Source organism: Xiphophorus hellerii, chromosome 13, assembly GCF_003331165.1.
Source record: "Xiphophorus hellerii strain 12219 chromosome 13, Xiphophorus_hellerii-4.1, whole genome shotgun sequence".
Classification (NCBI taxonomy): Eukaryota; Metazoa; Chordata; class Actinopteri; order Cyprinodontiformes; family Poeciliidae; genus Xiphophorus; species Xiphophorus hellerii.
In genome coordinates this window covers 6,332,795-6,353,443 of record NC_045684.1, presented here as the reverse complement: position 1 = coordinate 6,353,443, position 20,649 = coordinate 6,332,795, and the positions used below count along the sequence as shown (strand labels likewise).

At 36.7% G+C, this 20,649-nt stretch overlaps 1 protein-coding gene across 2 annotated transcripts in view; it reads left to right on the top strand.

The window, feature by feature from the left end:
* The window catches only part of LOC116731536 (semaphorin-6D-like), a 162,805-nt gene that overhangs the window by 138,630 nt on the left and 3,526 nt on the right, over positions 1-20,649 (top strand). For both annotated transcript variants that reach the window (XM_032581348.1, XM_032581347.1), the window contains exons 20-22: positions 727-780; positions 18,253-18,503; positions 19,246-19,377. In XM_032581348.1, the coding sequence (XP_032437239.1) occupies positions 727-780; positions 18,253-18,503; positions 19,246-19,377 (437 nt within the window). The remainder of the gene's footprint in view (positions 1-726; positions 781-18,252; positions 18,504-19,245; positions 19,378-20,649) is intronic.

Below are 20,649 nucleotides of genomic sequence, written 5' to 3'. Positions count from 1 at the left end.
CCTGGGTCACATAAAAAATGAACTGTCTGGTTTACTATTTAGTTTTTACTTTTTGGAAAAATTCTAAGCCATTAGTGGAGCCAAATAAACACATTTCAGTCTTTGTCTGCCCTACCCTTTACCCACTGGGATGCAGCACTTCTCTAAGTGTAATGGTCATCATCTCCCACTTACTCGCTACGCTTTCCAGCTATTTCTCCAGCTGTGCTTATGGGCCCCTTTTTCTTTTGTCTGTTCTGTTTAATAGCTGGGATTGTTCGTTTTTAGGCTCCAAAGCAAATCCTATTGGTTTGTAACAGTTACGTTCATATCCTGAGAAGTTTAGTTTTTTGGAATGTTTGGAAACTAATAAAACACATCTTTGTTTTATTAAGGCAGAGGTCTGAGACCACACAGCAATTTGTTCATTTCTACTAAAGTCAGAATTTATTTTGCTAAAAGTATTATTGCGTGCTAAACTTTTTGTTTTTAATTGCAAAATAAATAAAGATAGTCATTAGTATTTTTTCTGTCATTTAAAAATGGCAAACTTTCCAGTTTTGCAGCTTGTCAATATGTGGAAAAATTGTGAAGATATTTGCAAAGTGCTGCTTTTAGAGCATTTACATGATTGTTTTCCTCTGTATTTTTTTAATGATTAAAACACATAAAAGTGGGTTTAAATAGCGACATGTGATTTGACCTTTGTAGTACCATGAAATCTGACTGGTGTTATCTTTTGTACAGCTGATGTGTTGGCCACAACACGAAACCAGGAATCAGCAGCTGACTCTGCCTACGGTAAAGCCAAACATGTCTTCTTCCATTTTTCTTCTATTTTAATGCATCAAATAATTTATAAATTTCATTCTATGGTATTATTCAGAACTTTTCATATTTTGTGTCCAGTTAATACATCAAAATAGGACATGGTAATATGAGGTAGTAAGTTTATAGGTGAGTGTTTTTGCTGAAATAGGGTTTATTAGTCTCAGACTCCAGATGTTTATCTCAGATATTTGGGAGAAGTTTAATATCAGTGGGAATTGAAGATCTGGAGAAGATCTAAACACAACTTTTCTTGTTTGTGGTGTAGCCCTAAAGTTATTGTTTCCATAAAATACAACTCATAGGTTTGTCAAAACTTAGTGGTGCATTGTACTTTATTGGATATGAATAAGGTTAAGTCTGGCCATTTCTTAAAAAACAGCATTCATACAATTCTTTCACATCTATAAAATTCTGAAGATAGAAACAACTAAGAGAATCCCCTAAAACCAAACCCAGAAGAAAGAGGCCAAGGAAATTCCTTGTCTCAGTTTAACGTCTTTACTAACGAGCTTAGACTCAACCAGAAGAAATCCCGTTTTGTCGCCTGGTTGGCTCAAGTTAATGTACAGCAACTCATTGCTCAGTTTGACATCATTACCTTCCACCACTTTACAGTCCAGCAGATCAAAGCTCGGCCTCGCTCAGCAACCTGCTCTGTATTCATTGCTGCAGCTCAGCTGCTACCTGACTGTCGAGAGTCCTTCTCGTAAACCAGCAGAAGCATTGTCATTCACCGAGCAGCCGCCGAACCCACACAGTGAATCCCATTATGGCCCTATGTGGTGCATTCCAGTGATTAAAGCCTTAGAGGGGACGGCTAGAAAGACATTTTTTGGTTTGTGGTCCACTTGACTCGAGTTGAGTTTGTTTTTAAGGAACACTTGAGCCCAAGAGGCTGCGTTGTGTCAGCAGCACTGATGAAAAGAACGAAGGTGAGGGAGAGCAAGGTCGTCAGACTGTGAGCCCAATGAATCAGGGAAATGAAAGCGATCAATGATTAGTGCTTTTTTTTTTACCACGTCCTGAAAACATTTACAGACCTAACTCAACTCTGAATGATGTTCTCTATCAGTCTCTTCAAATTCAATCACCACCTCGATTTGACATTGCCACGTCCATGTATTGAAGTTTTTTTTTTTTTTAAGTGAGCAACCCTGAGTCAGAGGCAGCATCTCCTGAGGTAATTTCACTGTAGGCCATGAGAGCGAAGGTTGGAACCATAGCCGTCAGAGCACAGAGAGCGCCTCGCTTTGTATTCTACCACTTAGCTTAATTGCATCCACCTGGAATTGAAATAAGGCTGTTAGTTGACAAGAATTAAAATCATACTTTTAGAAAAGGAAAACTGAAGTGGAGCATAGAGAGCCAGAGAGACTCTAATTCAGTTGATAGCCAGCTTTATTTATTGTAACTTTTATTGGATTACATGATTTAATCCTGTTTTTTTTAGTAGATTGTTGTGAAATTCATTTAGTTCAGTGTACGCTTTTTTGAAGACAAAGGATAAGCTTAAAAAAAATAAAAATGTTGTCCTTATTATACATGCAGTAACTTTTACAAAGGTTGCAAACATGGCAGCTGGCATTTGTTTCCTGGCATTTAAAACTCTCTAAAGAATTGACCATTTTTCAAACACAATTTAAGTCATCAAGCAGTAAATGGCACAGAAAGAATTATGAACATTGAAAGTATCTACAGTATGTTTCGGTACTGAGACAATGTCTGATTTCTTTTTACATTCAATAAGGATAAAACATTTCTCAGTTCACTTTGACCTTGAACCTGAAGCTAATGTTGTCTTTTCTTTTATAACATTAGTGATTTTCCTGCATTAAGGCTTTTAGGTAATGTTATTAGCCTTAACAGAGTCCATGATACAAAACACACAATGAGCCTCCAGAGATGGACGTAAAATGATGCTGTGATTCCACCAATAAACACAATACAAGGAAAACCTGGCTAAACAGAAGTGAATTTTCCTTTTAAATCTATTAACATATTTATTTAGATATGGTATGACAAAGTTGCTTCCAACTATAGCACATTTATATAGCAAAGATGTATAAAAAGCCTTCAAATGTGTGGCTTTTATTGCTGTTGCATAATTTCATGTTGAAATATGTATTTTTAATTGATTCAGTAGAAAATAATAAAATACTTTTTGGTAAAATCCCCAGTGGGACATTGAATATTTTTTTCTGCTGTCAATATTTTGTACATTTTTGTATTTTGTGCTTTTATCAGTGGTTTGAACACATTTATCCACCAGTATTATTTAGTTATTTGATAGTCCTCACCAAAACATTTTCCTTTAGTTGAAATTTCCTGCATAATTTACAACCTTCCCATTCTATTATTTTTTTCTTTTGCAGTCTTATAACACTAGTAGTATTTAAGTTCAATTTAAACTCATTAGCAGCATCACATAAACATGCAAGCTAATAAAAAAGATGTATAAAGTCTCTGATTTATATCTTTGTAGAGTGCATTTATCTGTGTTGCTTTAAAAAATGGACATAATATTTAAACCCACAAGCTGCTTGGGTGTTTTATATTCTGAAATCAACCTTTTTTTCTTTATCTTCTCAAACATATATCATGTTAGAATAAAGAGAGTCTGCCATCATCTACATCCTAAATTATGAAACGGTAGCTTTATGTCTTAATTTCTTTTTGCATAATTAAGACTTTGCAGACAAATCTCCACCTTCCAGTTAAAAGATTAGCCCAACTTTGATTACAGTTGTATATCTGATCTAATATAATACTTTAAATGAAACCACAGCCTTATAATAAATTGTGCATTGTTGGGATTAATTGCTTGACTTGTTCTAATTGTGTTGAAATAAACCGTCATCTAAGTTTTAGACCTTGCATCGCCTGCAAGCTTTCCCGGGGAGCTAATTGCACGATGGCACAATAAGAACTGCCAGTCACTTCATCACATCTTTTTTTAACATTACCAATGTTCCCTTTTATTCTCTTTTTTTAGTGGTTCCATTGTGAAGATGACGGTGATTAATCAAAGCTAAATTGTGTTTTTTTGGGGAGTTTTTATGGTAAAACTGTCAGTAGGTACTTTCTGCATAATGATCTCTGAAGCATTAACTCTGTAGTGTCGGACAGTCAGGTGTGAAGGGCTCCCAACACAATGACTGATGTTTTAGCCTGTGTGCACCCTTATTCATCTGCTGAACGCTAGACTGGTTATCATTACTGTAATGACATAATTTGCCGGGCAACTATTCCCTTAATGAGGTTTTTGCAGTAGATTGCTTATTTAATGCACTGACAAGGAGAACACTGTAGATCCAGCTCAGGGCCTGAATGGACACAAATTGGCCCTGTGCTTTTACAGGACAGACTGTTTTTATGTTGTTATTTGATGAGAGCTGACATTGTGCGTAATGAGTGGTACAAATGCAAATTATTTTGGGAGGACATAAATGCAGTCTGTGACCTTTAAATTACTTGTTGTTGTGCAGACGATCCAGTAAATTAAGTTTATTCTGCTGGTGAGCTTGAGTGCCTGGCTTCATAATTCCCAATTAAAAAGTCGTTTAAGTTGACTTCCCAGAAAGTTGAGGATGTTAGGCTGTGTGCGCCAGCGACCTGGCATTACTGTGGTTCCACAGATCTCTTTTATTCAATTAAATTAAAGTTCCAGGTAAAATACTTGGCTAAAAATATCTGCTCTTCTCAGCAACAAGCCCCCAGTTCCCTTTTCCTTCGTGTTTCCTGCCAAGTTTTAAAACAGCTGCAGGGATTTTAGGCCGATAGTTGATGAGGTCTGACTCAAAGCCATGTTGTGCAGGTAGAGGTCACATATCTGGACACTTAACTCTTTGGCAGCAAGAAGGAAAATCTGAGTTAAAAAGATGCTCATTTGGAACTGAACCCCAGATTTCACTCCAGTGGCTTAAAAACAATGACAAGTGGCTGTGTTCACATTTAACAATATTTATTTAGTACTGCTGAAATACTCACTCTGGTATTAAAACTAATAATAATGAATTTAATGAGAAAATCCATCCTTTTTTTTCTTTGTGATTAAAATTATTCGTTCATATTACCAGTAACACCAACATGGGCCCAACTAGAAGAAAGTACAAATAACAAAATCAGCACCAATATAATAGGAAATTACTACAATGAAATAAAACATAAAGGGATGTAAAGAATTTTGTAAAATAAAAAACAAAGATGGATTTTTAGGTCTCACAACACTGAAGAAAGAAGCTTGACTTTCTTTTCTTGGTGTCCAGAGAAGTTAATGCTGTGAATGTTGGCGCGGTAGGAAAATATGACGTACTGTAATTTCCCCTTATAAATTTTAACCTCTCAAAGAATTAGACATTTTCAAACCTTGAGTTAAAATGTGAAAGATTATGTTATACATTTTTAGTGTTGATTTTACCGATCTCTAATAAGCAACATAGAGTTTTTTTTTCAGCACTGATTTGTGTAATACACATTTGTAGAAAAATGATCACAATGTAATAATAAATGAGTCAAAAACTATCTCTATTAATCAAATTTGTGATAATTTTGCACACAAATAGCCTAGAAAAACCATCTTTACCCTCTTCTAAACATCAAATGTTCTTCAAGAACAAATGTATTGGTTCTTTTTAATGTGAATTTGACTCATGGGCACAGTTGCACTTTAAAACTTTATAAACGTTGGAAGCTGTTTAACTTTAAGACAACTCCTCCAGTGCATGAAGGGCAAAGTCTGTGTGTTGCAGCTCTCAGTCTTTATTTATTCCAGCAGCGTCTGGCTTTTTTCCAGCCTCTCTCTGCTGCTGTTGGTCTCAGATCGGCTCCTTCCAGTGGTTTGGAGCGATTTCTGGCGCCTCGAGGGAGTCGATGGTGTGACTTAGCGGCTTCTTCTGTTTGTAATTACATGAATGTGAGAAGCTGACATTTAAAGCAGCTCAGATGCTTTTTAATTGGAGCATTAATTTACTAATCGCACAATAAAAACTGTAGACTTGACATTAAAATATTCACTGGGTCTAGAAATGATGTAAGAGAAAATGTCTGGAACAATAACCATAGGATATGGAATATCTTTCAATTAATACCCATTAGGCATTTATTTCCATATATTATTCCTACAGATGGTTGGAGTTGATATGTTGTATACCCAAATATATGTTGCCCTTTATTTTTAATTGATCAAGAAGCATAACTCATTAACTGATCTACAGTATTTTTCACAATTAATTGCCTTTTTCAGCATTTGTGACTGCTTTTATGGTTTTAATAAACAACCAACAGATTTTTTTAAGACATCTCTTATAACCAAAGGATTATAATCAACCAGCTTGTAGTGCATGGAGTCTATGATGTGCCATCAAAACACAAACCTTAAGACCGTTAGCGTATAGAGATTTGTACAAATTGAAAAAAAGGAGTTAATATTCTTTATGGATGATCTGTAGAAGTTAAATAAGTGGTGACTAAATACTAAGACAGGTTTGAATAATTTTCATAAATCATTAATACTTAAAATCAACTGTGATTTTATGAATGAATGATCTAGTTCATTTCAATTTAGCTTCAAATGCAATATTTTAAAAGATCAGCAAAACTGCAGATTGATGCTGTTTTTGTATTCTCAGGATGTTTCAGTCCCATTACAGAGCTGAGGTACGTCTAGGAAATTTTGTGAAAGTATAGCATTGTCCTTAAAATCACTTTTCATCATTTAACAGAAAAATCAAAGTATTTTGCAGGTATTCTTTGGATTGTGGCCCATAATTCTTTTCTAAATATTGAATAAGATATACCGGTCTTTCTTTCTGCTCCCACCATGTTTCATCAGAACTGCACATGATTCTCACATATTGCTATTAGTCGGGCATCAGTGCCTTTGCTCAGAACCAAAATGGAAAGAAAATGGAAACCTGTCGGGTGTTCATGAAGTTAAACAAATAGACGCAGGGAAAAAAAGGTATCTTCTGTGTCTGACACCTTCATAAGTGTTAACAGAGCAGAAAATGTTGCCACCGAGTGTGTATGTGTGTGTGTTTGTGTGCAATGAAAGAATGAGCTGCATTTACAAGAGCATATCTAAGTGAAAGAAAGCTGCAGCTCGGTGGAGGAGGTCGGGACGTCTCCATTAGATCCGCCTGCCTGCCACAGGAAGGGAACAACTAAAAGAAAACCTCTGTTTCAAGAAACAGAGGTGAGGCTCCTTTTCACCTCGCTCAGCCTGAAAGAACCGCTGCCAAAATGCCACATATCCATTTTAAAAAGTGACCAGGCTGTGAATCATGTTTTAGTCATGAAACTGAAAGTGCATTGTGTTTTTCTTTATGCAACCATTTTATTTTATATTTAATTTGTTTGTGCGTTGAAACGTTTGATATATTTGCTACATTAACAATAAAATGTGGCTTTAATGATGGTTAGCAACATTTTGCACACACACAATTTCAAGGCTGTTTACTAAACAGATTGATTCAGTTCATGTCCAGTTTCAATGTTCAAGAGATCTAAACCCAATTATTTCTACAACAGTCAATTCATACAGACATATTCAGAGTTCAATTTTCACACATCTTAATTATAAAATAATCCAGTCAATCGATGATATAATCCAATTTTGTAAAGAACAACTGTCTAAGGAAGCCATTTGCATCAAGTTATTGCCTTTGCAGCAATTTCCCCACCAACGTCGTTGAGAATGCTGCTTATCTCTAGTCTTTTTAGTTTTTGACTAAAGATTTTTCAATCCTAAACTATGCAAAAAGTTTTTGCTTACTCCTTTAAAATCAAATTTACAGTTTTAGATAAATTCTGATTTAAAACGCCGTACTGCTGTAACATTTAGGAATAATCATTTCTGTAAGTTTCACCTTTTTACCTAAAGTGTTCATGCAATTTATTAAGGTGCCAGCTGATGTGATCTCTAGCTTTGTGGTAAAACCCGAAGGTGTGCTTACTGTTATCTCTCCACTCTCTGCAACAGAAAATATCCTAATTACTCTGCGGATAACAAAGACACAGAGAGTGCAATTACTCTGCATGAGTGTTTCTCGTGTATTTCTGCACACAATAAGGTGAAACAAAAGATGCTGTCTGTATCATGTAGAAGTCTAGAATGTGTGTGATAATGTGCTTGCCAATGGCTTGCTGAGTGATTTTCCTTCTATGAATGCACGTGTATGAGCAGGCAAAAGAGCCATCAAAGCGTGTTAAAGTGTTTTTTAATGAGCTGGAGCTCTTACAAATGGACTGAGTACGTTATGCGGCTCATGCAGAACAGGCGGGGATGAGAGGTGTTAGAAAGCAGCCAAAAGCGGTCGTATTGACGCTAATTGTCTTCATCTTCTCCCAGCGCTGAGCAAAATGAGGCGAAGGGTATAAGCAGCTTCACTGGATGAATTTCAGGCGGCTGTTTGTTGCTAATGAGCCTCCAGCTGGCTTTGAGTGATGAAGGCGATATTTCTGACTGTCTTAGTTATAAATATTACACACATGTAGAACCAGGAGTTTGAAAACTTCTACCACAATGTACAAAAAACACTTTCCTGCTTTATCTAAATTCTTTTTTTTTTGTCTCAGTTCTTCCCAGAGCTTATGCAAGACCTGTCTCCATGTCACCATTCAGGGGTGTCAAACTCCAGTCCTCAAGGGCCGGTGCCCTGCAACTTTTAGATGTGCCTCTGCTGCACCAAACCTGAACAGAATAATTAGGTCATTAGCAAGGCTCTGGAGAACTTATCTACACAAGGAGGTAATTAAGCCATTTCATTCCAGTGTTTTGTACCCGTGGCACATCTAAAAACTGCAGGACGGCGGCCCTTGAGGACTGGAGTTTTACACCTGTGACCTACAAGGACACTTTATTTCAGATTAAAGCTGGCAACTTTCATATAAGTAGTGAAAGTTCTTTTAATTGAAGACAAAAGATTTAGCTTTGAAATCCCCAAAATTGAATAACATGTAAACTTTGAAAAGACCCCTATCTTTTATTCACTGGAACAACTGTATTATATTTTTTATATATATTTGTAAATGACAGATGTTTAGCATGTTTAAGTGAATGCTGATGCACTTTATTTGCTCACTGGACACTGAGTTTTGAGACATCTCACATTTCAACAACACAGAGTTGCTCTACTGAGGTAGAGAAAAGACTGACCACGTTCAGTAGCATTTGATCTCTTTTGTTTCTTTGCATTGTACTCCTTGACAGTGATCTATTTTTGTGCAATTTTTATGAAAGTAGCCAAAAACTAAGCTGGTTTCCTGAGAGAAGCAAACCAACACCATGTGTTGACTAAATTTAGGCTTTTTTTTCCCAGTTACGCTAACGAAGAAATTTGTTTATGCAAGGTGAAATGTTCTGTATTAAATTCAGCAGATTAACAAGCTAAGAAATTGGACTAACTAAAACTGCATGCACTGACTTATTTTTGTGACCTCGCCTATTGCAGTTTTATTGTTCTTTTCTAAGCACATGATTGTATAAGTGGGTACTATTATGTGAGTCAGTGTTTTGCCGTGTGTGGATGCAAATCTGTTTTTGCAACCTCACTGTGACGCTCAAATTTCTGTTCGGACACGTCGTAGTCATCCATCGGAAAAACCGGAGGATGTAGAGAAACTCCACACAGCACATGAAATGACCTGGCCGGGAATTTAGAGCAGAATTGTCCCACTCTGAGACAACATTGTTGAGTCCTGTAGTTTGGTGATAGGAAAAAAGATTTTCCTATCCATAGTGTGTTAACCTGAAGATTAGGATTAGTGTAATTCACCAGTGGAATAATGTCAGTGTGATGTCCTTTCACATGATGAAACATTCTCTGTGTATGAATGATATTTTTAAGGTTTTGTGTCTAAGCTTTAGTTTAAAGCCTCATCACTAAGGTCACTTTGTCTTTCTGAGCAGTAATAGTATAACTACGGCTGCTTGGGTGCAAACCAGCAATTTAGTCTTTCTAAATCACTCAACTGACATGGTATTAAGGAAGATGCTGTTCACTTCACCAGTTAGGAGAATGTAATTTATTTACAGATTAAATATAAATGGTACATTTGACTAGCCCTTTGTCTAATCTGTTAAAACCTGATGTGACTCAATTAAATGACAGGAGGAGCATGCTCTGTCTCTTTTCTTTTCACATCTTTATTAGTTAAATCTTTGCTTCACCAGGCAAAACAATGCAAACGATTTCTAAACTGAAAGTCCTAAAATACTTAAGGGAATAAAGGGGGGAGGACACACATACAATGAGCCATGTGTTCATTCTGCAAAACAAATGCATGACCCCATATAAGGACCCTGTAGTCTGTGTTTAAAAGCAGGAAATGACATCAAACTGTCAATGTAGTTTGTTTTGATAAGTTACAATCATTTACAGCAGCAAAACATAAAGACTTGGTTTTGCATACTTGGTATGTAGAGATGCATCCTAAACGACTTGCAGATCCAAGCTGTTTTCTTGTTCATTTGTATTCATAAATCCAAATATGCAAGTTAGCAGTGTAAAAATGTCTCTAACCCTTTATTTTATAGATGAAAAGCAGCTATGTCATTATGAAACTTTTTGTATCTTACAGCGAACATGTTAAAATTGGTCTTTAAATTGATTTAAATTGGACACTTTAAATCCAAATTCATATTATTTTCCTCACTTTTCAATCTGAACTGCTGTTAAATTTCTTCCATTTCAGAGGAAATTTTCCACTTGTTGAAAGCTTTCATCTCCCTGAACAGCCAGACCATCAGCAGAGAAAAGTTGACTGAATTGCCATATATAAGTAGATTTAACCCTTTGGTTTTTTTAGCTTCAGTCATGTGTTTAAATGTTAACTTTTAAACCTAAAAGAAAACTGCAACAAAAATATTGATGGTTAAACACAAACTCACAGTATAAGTACTGTGTGCAAGCAAGAGTTTTTGTCCTAATATTATTCATCCAGTTTGAGAGGCAACTTTTTATTTATTTTTTTATGTTTTTTGGAATCCTATGAGATTTTAGAAACTTAGGAAGTTTGATTGATGTTTGACAATACCAGATTATACAATAAGTTGTTTGTTTTTTTAGTAACAGCCAACATTGGGCCTCTTTTCTCAGTAAGCAGAGGCTTTTGTCCTGATATGCTTGAAACCTTCCTCTGAGATTCAGCTTCATGTCAACATGATTCATCATATCATCTGCAATGAACTGTCAGTTTCACATTCTGGCTGGCAATCTCTCAGTCATCCCAAAGGTACATCACAGAATTCAGATCTGCTAAATGAAGATGCCGCTGATGTTTACTGAAGTCTCTGTCATTTGCATGTTGGCACTGAAACAATAGCGGATGTAGAAGAGAACGTTATTGCATCAGAAGCAGAACATGACTCAGGCTTACTCACACTGTAGCCTTAGATCTGTTTAGTTCCCTTTTAACGTTGTTTGTCTGCCTTGCCTTTCTATAGCATCGTAAGATAAGCAGCTCTGAGTAAATAACATTCCAGCATTTAGTTTCTGTATGCCTCTGATGTGGCATTCCCAATTTTATCTCATATTTTTGTATTTATTTTTTAACTCATGAGTTTCTGAGAGATCCACATATACAGCTGATCCAGACATTTCCATGCATTGAATTCATGCTGAAACATTGACTTTATTGTCCATTTCTGTGCAGCGTGAGTAAAGGAGTTGTATTAAAATGTAGATCATCCACAGACACTAACAATTATATTTATATTTAACTTTCCTAGAAGTTTTGGATCTATTTCTGTTTCACATAATCAATCAGATCAGTTTAATGGATGACTGCATGACTAAGCAGGTCAGTAAGTAATAAAGTGCCCAGTCCACGTTTATAAGTGCTGATATTATTTTGAATTGATGCGTGAAAGACATAAATTAGACTCTGTAAGCTTGCATCTAATTGTTTTACTTCTACATTTAGCACTGGACTGCCTTGTAGCGAAATGCTTTGTGTTTCACTTTGTTTCACTTATTCAAGTAAAATAAGTCAAAACATCCCAAAGATTTAAGCAAGAGGTATACATAATGGTCCTTTAGATTATTATTAGAAATAACCGTGTAAAGATATTCATGTTGCAGGTCACAAATAATTCAAAATCAGTTGATCTAAAAGACAGAAAAATTGGAAATGCTGAATTTTGATTTACTGAGCACCACAGCATTAAAGTTTCTACACTTATAAGTTGCTTAACTTTTTTTTCTGCTTCTGGATTGTCAAGCAGCCATTCCTACATATTATTGGTAATGGGATGAAAGCTCAATATGAATGCAAAAAATGTAATGCATATGCTGCTAACGCATCAGTATCATCACATATAATATCTCCATTAAAAGGCTGAGTGAACAGTCCATTAATGCCACTTAGTGAGCATTTAGAGAGACATCCCACCCTGCCCTCAATGCAATCATGGTTATCATTATCACCACATCGGTGCCTAATGTATCATTTCATTACACACATTAAATTCCAGATTAATACAAAGCTCCTTCTGTTTTGAACAATAAAATGTAGCTTCTGCTCAGGGTTTATATCTACACTCTCAATGAACTACTAATTTATTTGTTTCAGAAAGTGTTTCTCTATACTTTCTAATTGACAACAAAATATTTATCAAGTCTTTTTTCTGAAGCCAACATCCATTCTGCATTTGCATAAGAGTTGAATCTTATGTGTGTCAGAAAATATGAAGTTATTTTTATACCACAGTAATTTGCTTAATAATTCATGAAGATGTTGACTTTACTGGCGACCCGTTTACTCTCTGTGCGCCAGGAAATATTGGTAACACATAAGTTATTTTATTTTTCAGTTTTTCTTTATAAGATGCCCATTTCATTAGGAACATTTCAGTCTTTTTGGCAGCTTGACATTTATTTATTTTTCAGTTTTTCTTTATAAGATGCCTATTTCATTAGGGACATTTCAGTCTTTTTGGCAGCTTGACATTTAATTCTTTTGCAGCTTTTATTGTTTCCTATGTTTAAAATTTGGTATGAAAAGTTCTTAACCAGATTCCTTGATTGCTTTTGACAACTTGTGATTGCAAGTGTTTTCATAAAATCAGCCCGTAGTCTTCTGCGATGTGTTTGTGACAGGACAAAAAAAATTTCACCTGGCTATCGATGGTATTTTTTTTCTTTGATCAGTTGTCCTAACTTTGCATATTTCCAAAAAGAAAAAGGGAACAACATAAGAATAAGACCAACAATCAATGAAAATGCTTGTTTTAAAAAAAATAAAATGCAATAAAATTAAAAAATATCTAAGATTGCAGGGTTTTATAACTACTCAGCTCCCTCATTTACCAAAAATACCTATTTACAAATGGATATAACCAGATATGAGACGTTTATGTGGATTGGTAAGAAGTTGCTTATCAGTCTGAAGAGACAATTTGATTGCTTGGTTTCTAAATAGAGATGAGTTGAACTTACCCAGAGGCCGTTCGATGTGTAGTGAATTGTTGAACTACTGCTGCTTTAAATAGTTCCTCCTTTTTGAACATACCTTCTTTTAAAGTGCCGGCTTCTCAGTTTATCTGGCACATCAACATGGCGATTGGTGCTTGAATAATTTCTTCAGCGTAGAAGTGTCTGCCGTTCTGCTCCAGTACCCAAGGTCTGTTGAACAGAAAACAGTGACACCTTCTATTTCACCACTTTCTGAAGATTGCACCGAAGTGCCAAAGCGCTTTGTTTACCTCCCACCCACGCGACAGCCTCCTTGAACACCCTGAAGCAGCTCATAAATGTAACACTTCATTCATTTAAATAATGAACACTGGAGACTAAATGAGAATCTAAAGAGTGCCGGAGAGCTGAGGAGCAGCAATTTGGAGGCGTCTGCAGACTAAAACGCCTCATTCTTAATCCACACACCCACAAGACACCTGACACACACCTGCAGTGTTTCAGGTGTGAATTGTAACCTTTAAAGGGGACAAGGTTGTGTGTGTGTGGAGGGGTGTGCATGTGTGGAACTGACATTTTCAGAGAAGAACAAAGACAGACTTGACAAGCTGTGTCTTCGTCACACTTTTTCGGTTTTTTTTTTCCATTTTGTTTTGATTTCCAGCTGTGTTTCCCTCAATCACCTTCATCCCGACGTCGGTTCGTTTTTGTGTCGGCATCCTTGTTGCTCACTGCCTCTCTGTACGGATTCTGTCACTGGTGTCTGGCTTCATGTGAATACCAATGGGAAGGCGGTGGACAGGAGAGCATGCAAATAGGACAAAGTCATTTGAAGCTTACTTCAGTGTTCAGAGGATCTGTGTTTGCCTTAAAGTCACAGTTTTCTATACATGTATTTCTTTGATATAACACTGACAAGCCTATGCTATAATATAACAATAAAAGACGGTTCTTCTGTTTAAAAGGTGGCTTGATTTCCTCTTCCATCACGCCTGCAGACGTATATCAAAAACTAAACATTTTCTAGCACCTGAGCAGTATGTGCAGTATCTTGAAAAAATATTTATTCCCGATCAACTTTTCCACATTATATTGTGTATCATGCTTCAAAGTATTTTATTGGGAATTTATATGATAGGTCAGCACAAAGTAGGAAAAGTTGTTTCAAAAATACTGTGATCAACATTTGTATTCAGTTCCCCTGAGTAGACTTTTTAAAATCACTTTTTGCAGCATTTTGTGCAATTTATTTTTTGCTATGTCTCAACCAGTTTCCTTCTTGTAAAGGCTGAAATTTTGGCCCTGTTCATCTTTGCAAAATATCTGAAACACTATCAAATGGGATGATTGGATTTGGGAAGATCATTTTTAAAACATTACTACAGATTCTTAATCAGACTTCGGTCAGGACTTTGACTAGGCCCTTATTACACATGAATATGCAGCAATCTGAACCAATCATTGTAGCTCTGCCTTAATGTTTAGGATTGTTGTCTGCTGGAAGCTTGATTCTTTGCCCAAGGCTGAATTGTTTTGCAGTTTCTAAAACTGGCTACTCGGTGTATCATGAATAAATCATCATCACAATATTCTGATTGCAAAAGGCTGCTTAGACAGCAATAATTGCAGTTGTTCATTCCAATGTAATATTTAGCCAGATGGAGAGTCGCACAAATCACCTGATGCTCACTATCGACACAAACGACTTTGCCCAAAATGTTCAAGGTCAACTCAGACAAGTTTGCTGACCCGACAGAAGAGATCATCACTTCAGGCTGATGCTGCCACCACATGGTGTGTTCAGGGTCAGTTTCCATACTCGTTCATGCTGCTCTCATCTGACCAGAGCTCACATGGACGTCAGCGGCTCCTCTTTCATAAAATCCAGATTTGTGGAAGTGTGTTGTGCAGAATTTAAAGTTTATGTTAATAATAAATGATCTCAATATATAAAGTATTTTTTTATGAATATTTGCCCACAATGTTTGATCTGTACCGTTCCCTGCCTACTCAGATATTGTTCGAATGTATGTAAAACACTTTGCATCGCCTTCTGGTAGAAACTTACTTCACAGCATATTGAACCAGTCTTTACTGAAGCTTTTATCCTTTTTCGCCCCCCTTTTTAATAATTCTCCTCATGGCTTTTCATCGAATCTAGTTATATGGTTCATTTGTATGATTGATTTAATTAGACCTTCCCAGACAGACTGTATTGATTTCAGCTGAATCTAAAAGAAAGAGCAGACGAGAGGGTGGTAAAAGCAGTGGGCTAGAGATGTGAGGTAGCAAAAAATGAATGGGAGGAAGAAAGATGAAAGCTGAAGGAGATGATGGTTGAGAAGGCAGTGAAGAGAAAGTCTTACAGAATACTGTAAATCCTAGACTGACATAGAACAGTGACGGGGGGGAAAAGGGAAAAGTCAAGATATCACCCTGAAGTCTTACCCCAGATGCCAGAAACTTCAACATTTTGGGCTGACAGCTAAGAAAGAGGAACTTTCCATCTGACAGAGGGTAGAAGAAAAAAAGAGAGGGCAGAGAATGAAACATTTCCGTGTTGGGCTGCAATTAGCATAATATTTCTCTCTCTCTGCGTCTCCATCATCCTATTTTTAACTGTCAGACTGAGGGACGGAGATGAAAGAGTGCAAATAACGAACATGAAATTGTCCCTTTTAAACACATGGGTTGTGTGCGTGCATGTGAAAATGTGTGTTTGTGTGTTAATTCCTGCCCTGATGTGTAATGACTGCTTGCTCCATTTCAATAGTACTTTTGCATAAAAGAGTCATGTTTTCCATGGCTTCTTGTATCAAAGCAAAGCCTCAGAAGCTTAGAGGCCACTCCGGCTTTGAGGTTTCAGATGGTTGCCACTTTGAGTCCCACACCATCAGGGAGCGGGGAATAAAATCCCCTAATGGCAAAAAGTGAAGGGCATGGAATTAGCTTTTTTGTTTCTTGAGTATTTTTGGCGTCTTTGATCAGGGTTTCAGGGACATGAACTCAGTCTGGGTAATTTATCTCTAACAGGGATTTAGATGGAACTTTAACGCCTCTATATACGTTTCTTTTTACAGCAAAAACTTAACCACTTAGGAAAATGGCCACACTAATTTTTACCAGCTGGCCCCTAAATGCCTGTTACTTACAAGTCAAGTTTCTACAATCACTAAGACGTTTAAAAGAAACTTGAGATCCAGTGTGCCCTTGTTTAACAGGGTTATTAGCAATGTTTACTATCAGCCAAATTTGATGTTGGAAAACCTGTACAAATATAAAATAAGTACTAAAATGAGTGCATTAAAGATATAAATCAGTGGATTCCCCATATGATTACTAAGTTTTGTAGGAATAGCATTGATGAATTGTCCTCTTCACTCTGCAAAACTTTAATATTTTAAACGCATTAGTCCAACTCCTGAAGTACACTTTCCTCCCCATCTGGTAGCTGGAAAAATTACACAACAGAGCTGGACCAGAGGTAATCAGTCTTCATGATGGATCACTCCATTTGTTAGAGTGTAGCTTCTGGTGTATCAGGAATCTTTTTTGGACACGTTACAGGTGTCTTGGCCAAAGGCTGTGAAACACTCTGCTCCTACTGTCACTCATAAAATTATAATTTTACTGTATTTTTCTTCCTTGGAGGAAAAAAATCTGAACAATCTGTAATCAAAGTATTGATTCCTGCAGAACTGATGCCCTGTCACCAATCCTGGGCAGTGTGTGTTTGTTCTCATGTGCATCACTGCTGCACAGACTGATGAGTCATTGTGTCAGAGAGGCTTTGACGGCGTATCTAAACCTGATGAGGTGAACGCTGCCAAACAATAAACTCTCTCTTTCATCTCCACTCGTCTACACCTACTCCCTCCTTCTGTTCTCGTCCCTTCATCCTTTTGTCAGCCCGACTGCCTCCCTCTCTCCAATCATCTCATCGCTTACCTTCCCTTTCTTCTCCTCCTCTCCCTCCTTCTTGTCCTCCCAGTCTTTTTCTCTGCTCCGTCATCCAGCTTTCTCACCCGTGAAGCACCTCTTTCTCATTAAGTCTAATCCTCGTCGCTGTCTTCCACTCTTTTCTTTCGTCCACCCATTCACCTTGGTTTTACCTCTCCTCCATCTGTTTTTTCTCCTCCTCTTAAACTCGCTTGTCAACTTAACATCAGCATAATATTTGCTCATCCATTCACAGAAGCCTTTGCCCGCTGGCAGGGAATCAAGTTTTGCATTTAATTTAACTCCAAGTACACACACAAATACAAACACACAAAAAACACCACTGAACAAAGTAAGTGTGATCAGTCATAATATTATGACCATCCATTTAAACTGAGCAGCACTGGAAAGATGACCAAACCGTCTTGGGGTATTTTGGAGTTTGTGGAGCAACAGATTTAGGATTGTTGAGTTAAATCTGAGATTTCAGGCCTCATCACAAGTTTATAGCTGTAATAAATTACTCTAGATAATTCCTCTTTAGGTTCAAAGATAACTTCTTTTTTTTTCTGTTCAGCTGGAGACAGTTAAGGCACATCCATGCAAAGCCACATTTTAATTCAGGATTTTACATGTTACATGTGTATCAATGCCACTTAATATCTTTGTATCTCATAAAATTGTGCAATTTGGCTTCATCTTTAAGTAGTGCCTTTGTGGTAATGGCAATGCATGTCATGTGTGAACTAGAGTTCTTATAAATGTAGAATTTGGTAAAGACCAGATAATTTCCATATTAAGCCCTAAAACATACAAAGAGCATACTTTGTATATTTTAGTTCTATTGCTATTCTTAGTAACTGTTGCAAAAAGCAATGGAGTGAGTGGGTGAATTGGTGGGCATAGTCATTATTTGCAATTCACAACATCTTAAGAATGTAAAGAGTATGGTTTAACAAAGTCAAATTAGTATGAATTGAATACTTGAAATAGTTTTCTGAATGCATACGTTAAATTAAATCTAGCATGTACATATAATTTGACCACTAAATGTTTTTTTTTTTCCATCCTTTTGTCTTTTATCTTTAAGGTGTTCGTCGTCCTCCTGAGCTGGATCAGCGTGCCAGCGCCAACGTCCACTACACCCTGCTGATCGCCTGCGTGTTCGTGGCATTCTTTCTGGGAGCCATCCTATCGGGTTTCCTGGTGTCTTGTTACTGCAGCCGCAGCGCAGCTCACCGAGCCCACAGGCTAGGGAAGGACCCCGAAGCATCACTGCCGCACGCTCTGTCGCTACGATCGCTCGCCAAGCTGAACGGGCTTCTGGATGGGCAGCCGAAGGTTGGCTGTGGACAGTTTTATTATTACAGACCTTAAAAATTTTTTTTTCTTTTTAAATTCTCATCATTTGAAAGTATAATGCAGTAGAAAAGAATTGGCTAGTATATTTTGTATTTCACTAAAATGGTGTTGCAATTAAACAGTATGTGTTCCCAGAAATATGGTCCTATGTTTAGGATTTCTTTCACTGTAGCTCACATTTTGAGGAAGAAAGAGATGATGATACTCATCGTTACTTGACTGATCTCATTCAAAATGAACGTAGCAGTTTTCCGCAAGCTGAACTTACAGGATGTCGATGCAGAAATGAACATTAATCTAAATTAAGTTGAAGATGTTTTGAGACTGAAGTTAAATGAAAACATAAAGTTGACAGACTTAAATGCACTCATCACTGCTGCTGAATTACATTTCAATCAGATTTTTTTAGGTTCCACGACACAGAGGCGGCAAAATAGCTGCCTGAATTTTGAGGAGCAGCATTAATATTCATCTCCTCCTTTTCCCTCCTCCTCATCACCCTGAGGGAACACATAATAAGATTCACCTTGGTGTTTTATTCAGTCATTACAACTGACGGTTTCATTATTATTCCATCATTTTTCCAAATGTCCTTCAGTGAGAAACAGAGTCTCTAAGCTGCTGCTAACCTCTGACCTTTTAGCTGAAATATACATTTAAACAAGTCGCTCATTAGCTGTGTGGAACCATTAAAATTCACCCCTATTTTGTCTCTACCCAGGATGACAAACTGGATGTGTCCACGCCAAAAATGTACAGCTCCTTCATCCCTAACGGGCGGGCCGAGCCGCACCTCCACACCCCTGGACATCAGGGCCTGCAGCTGGGAGACCCTGACCTCAACCTCTCACAGGTAGGAGATCATACAGTCCTGGCTTAGGATTTACAGTCATCATACTGACAAAAGTTGGTGTTTAAATTAAAGGTATATATATTAAATTCTTTTAAATCCTACACATTTTTAAATATAAAATACATTTTTTAAAAATCTGATATTTATCATGTTTTATAAATGAATTTAGATATCCTACAGTTTTGTCTGGAGATCTTACCAAAATCTTTTCTGCATATTAAATTTTTAATACCAACATTTTTGGCTGCCTTTGTTGAGTACTTTTGTAATTACATATAACTTGTGCGTGCACTGATGAGTTTCACTGCCCTTGTAAGCAAAGCCACCTTTAATTAAAAAGCTTTTATAAACAACAACAGTTGATACACTCATTTACAAGCATTGAACGTCCATTACAAACAAGCTGAGTCGTGATGTTAATGGTAAACAATACCTTGTGTAAGAAAAAAATTGAGTAAAGTATCTGAACATTTTTATTTATTTATTAAATAAAGATGCAGAGAGAGTATTCTTGCTACCTTGCAAGCTGTGCAATGTAAGCATATTGTGGAATAAGGTTTGTTTAAAGTATGCAAGTTATAGTAGATCTATCTACTTGGTGTAGAAGTGTTTTCACTTTTAAAATGGTCCCAGACTTTGAGTCAGGGCTGCAACGTACTCTTATAATGGTAGCAGACTGCATCATCAATATTCCACTGATTAGTCATTGATTATTTTGCCACATTTCTGCATTATTTCAGTGTAATTCTCCACTCCTAATTCACGTTGGTGCATCTGCATTAACATTAAAATCCCTCACAATAAATTCAAATATGTGAAATTGAAAATTCCTTGAAATCAATTCATCGAAGATTGAGATGATCAAAGATTTTAAAGCGGTCTTTGATCATCTCTAATTTTAACAATCAGAAATATTGCCAAAATGCTAAAGATCAAAGTATAGAACGTACAGATGAGAAGGATATAGAAGATAAGTATATATTACAATATTTATCAATACTTATTCATCATCATTTTCTATTGTAGTGCAGCCATATTGAATACACCACTTCATTGAATATGCAGGTAGATTGTTGACTATGGCTGTGTTCACACCAGCCCTATTTAGTACACTTTAATCAAAGTCCAGTCCGTTTGTCTAGAAAGTCCGGTTCATTTTGGAGGTGTGAATGTGCAATCAAACTGTGATATGGACCAAAAAAACTAACACTGGTCTGTCTAAGAACCTCGTTCTAGGTTCAGTTGAAGTGAACTCTGGCACAGTTAAAATGC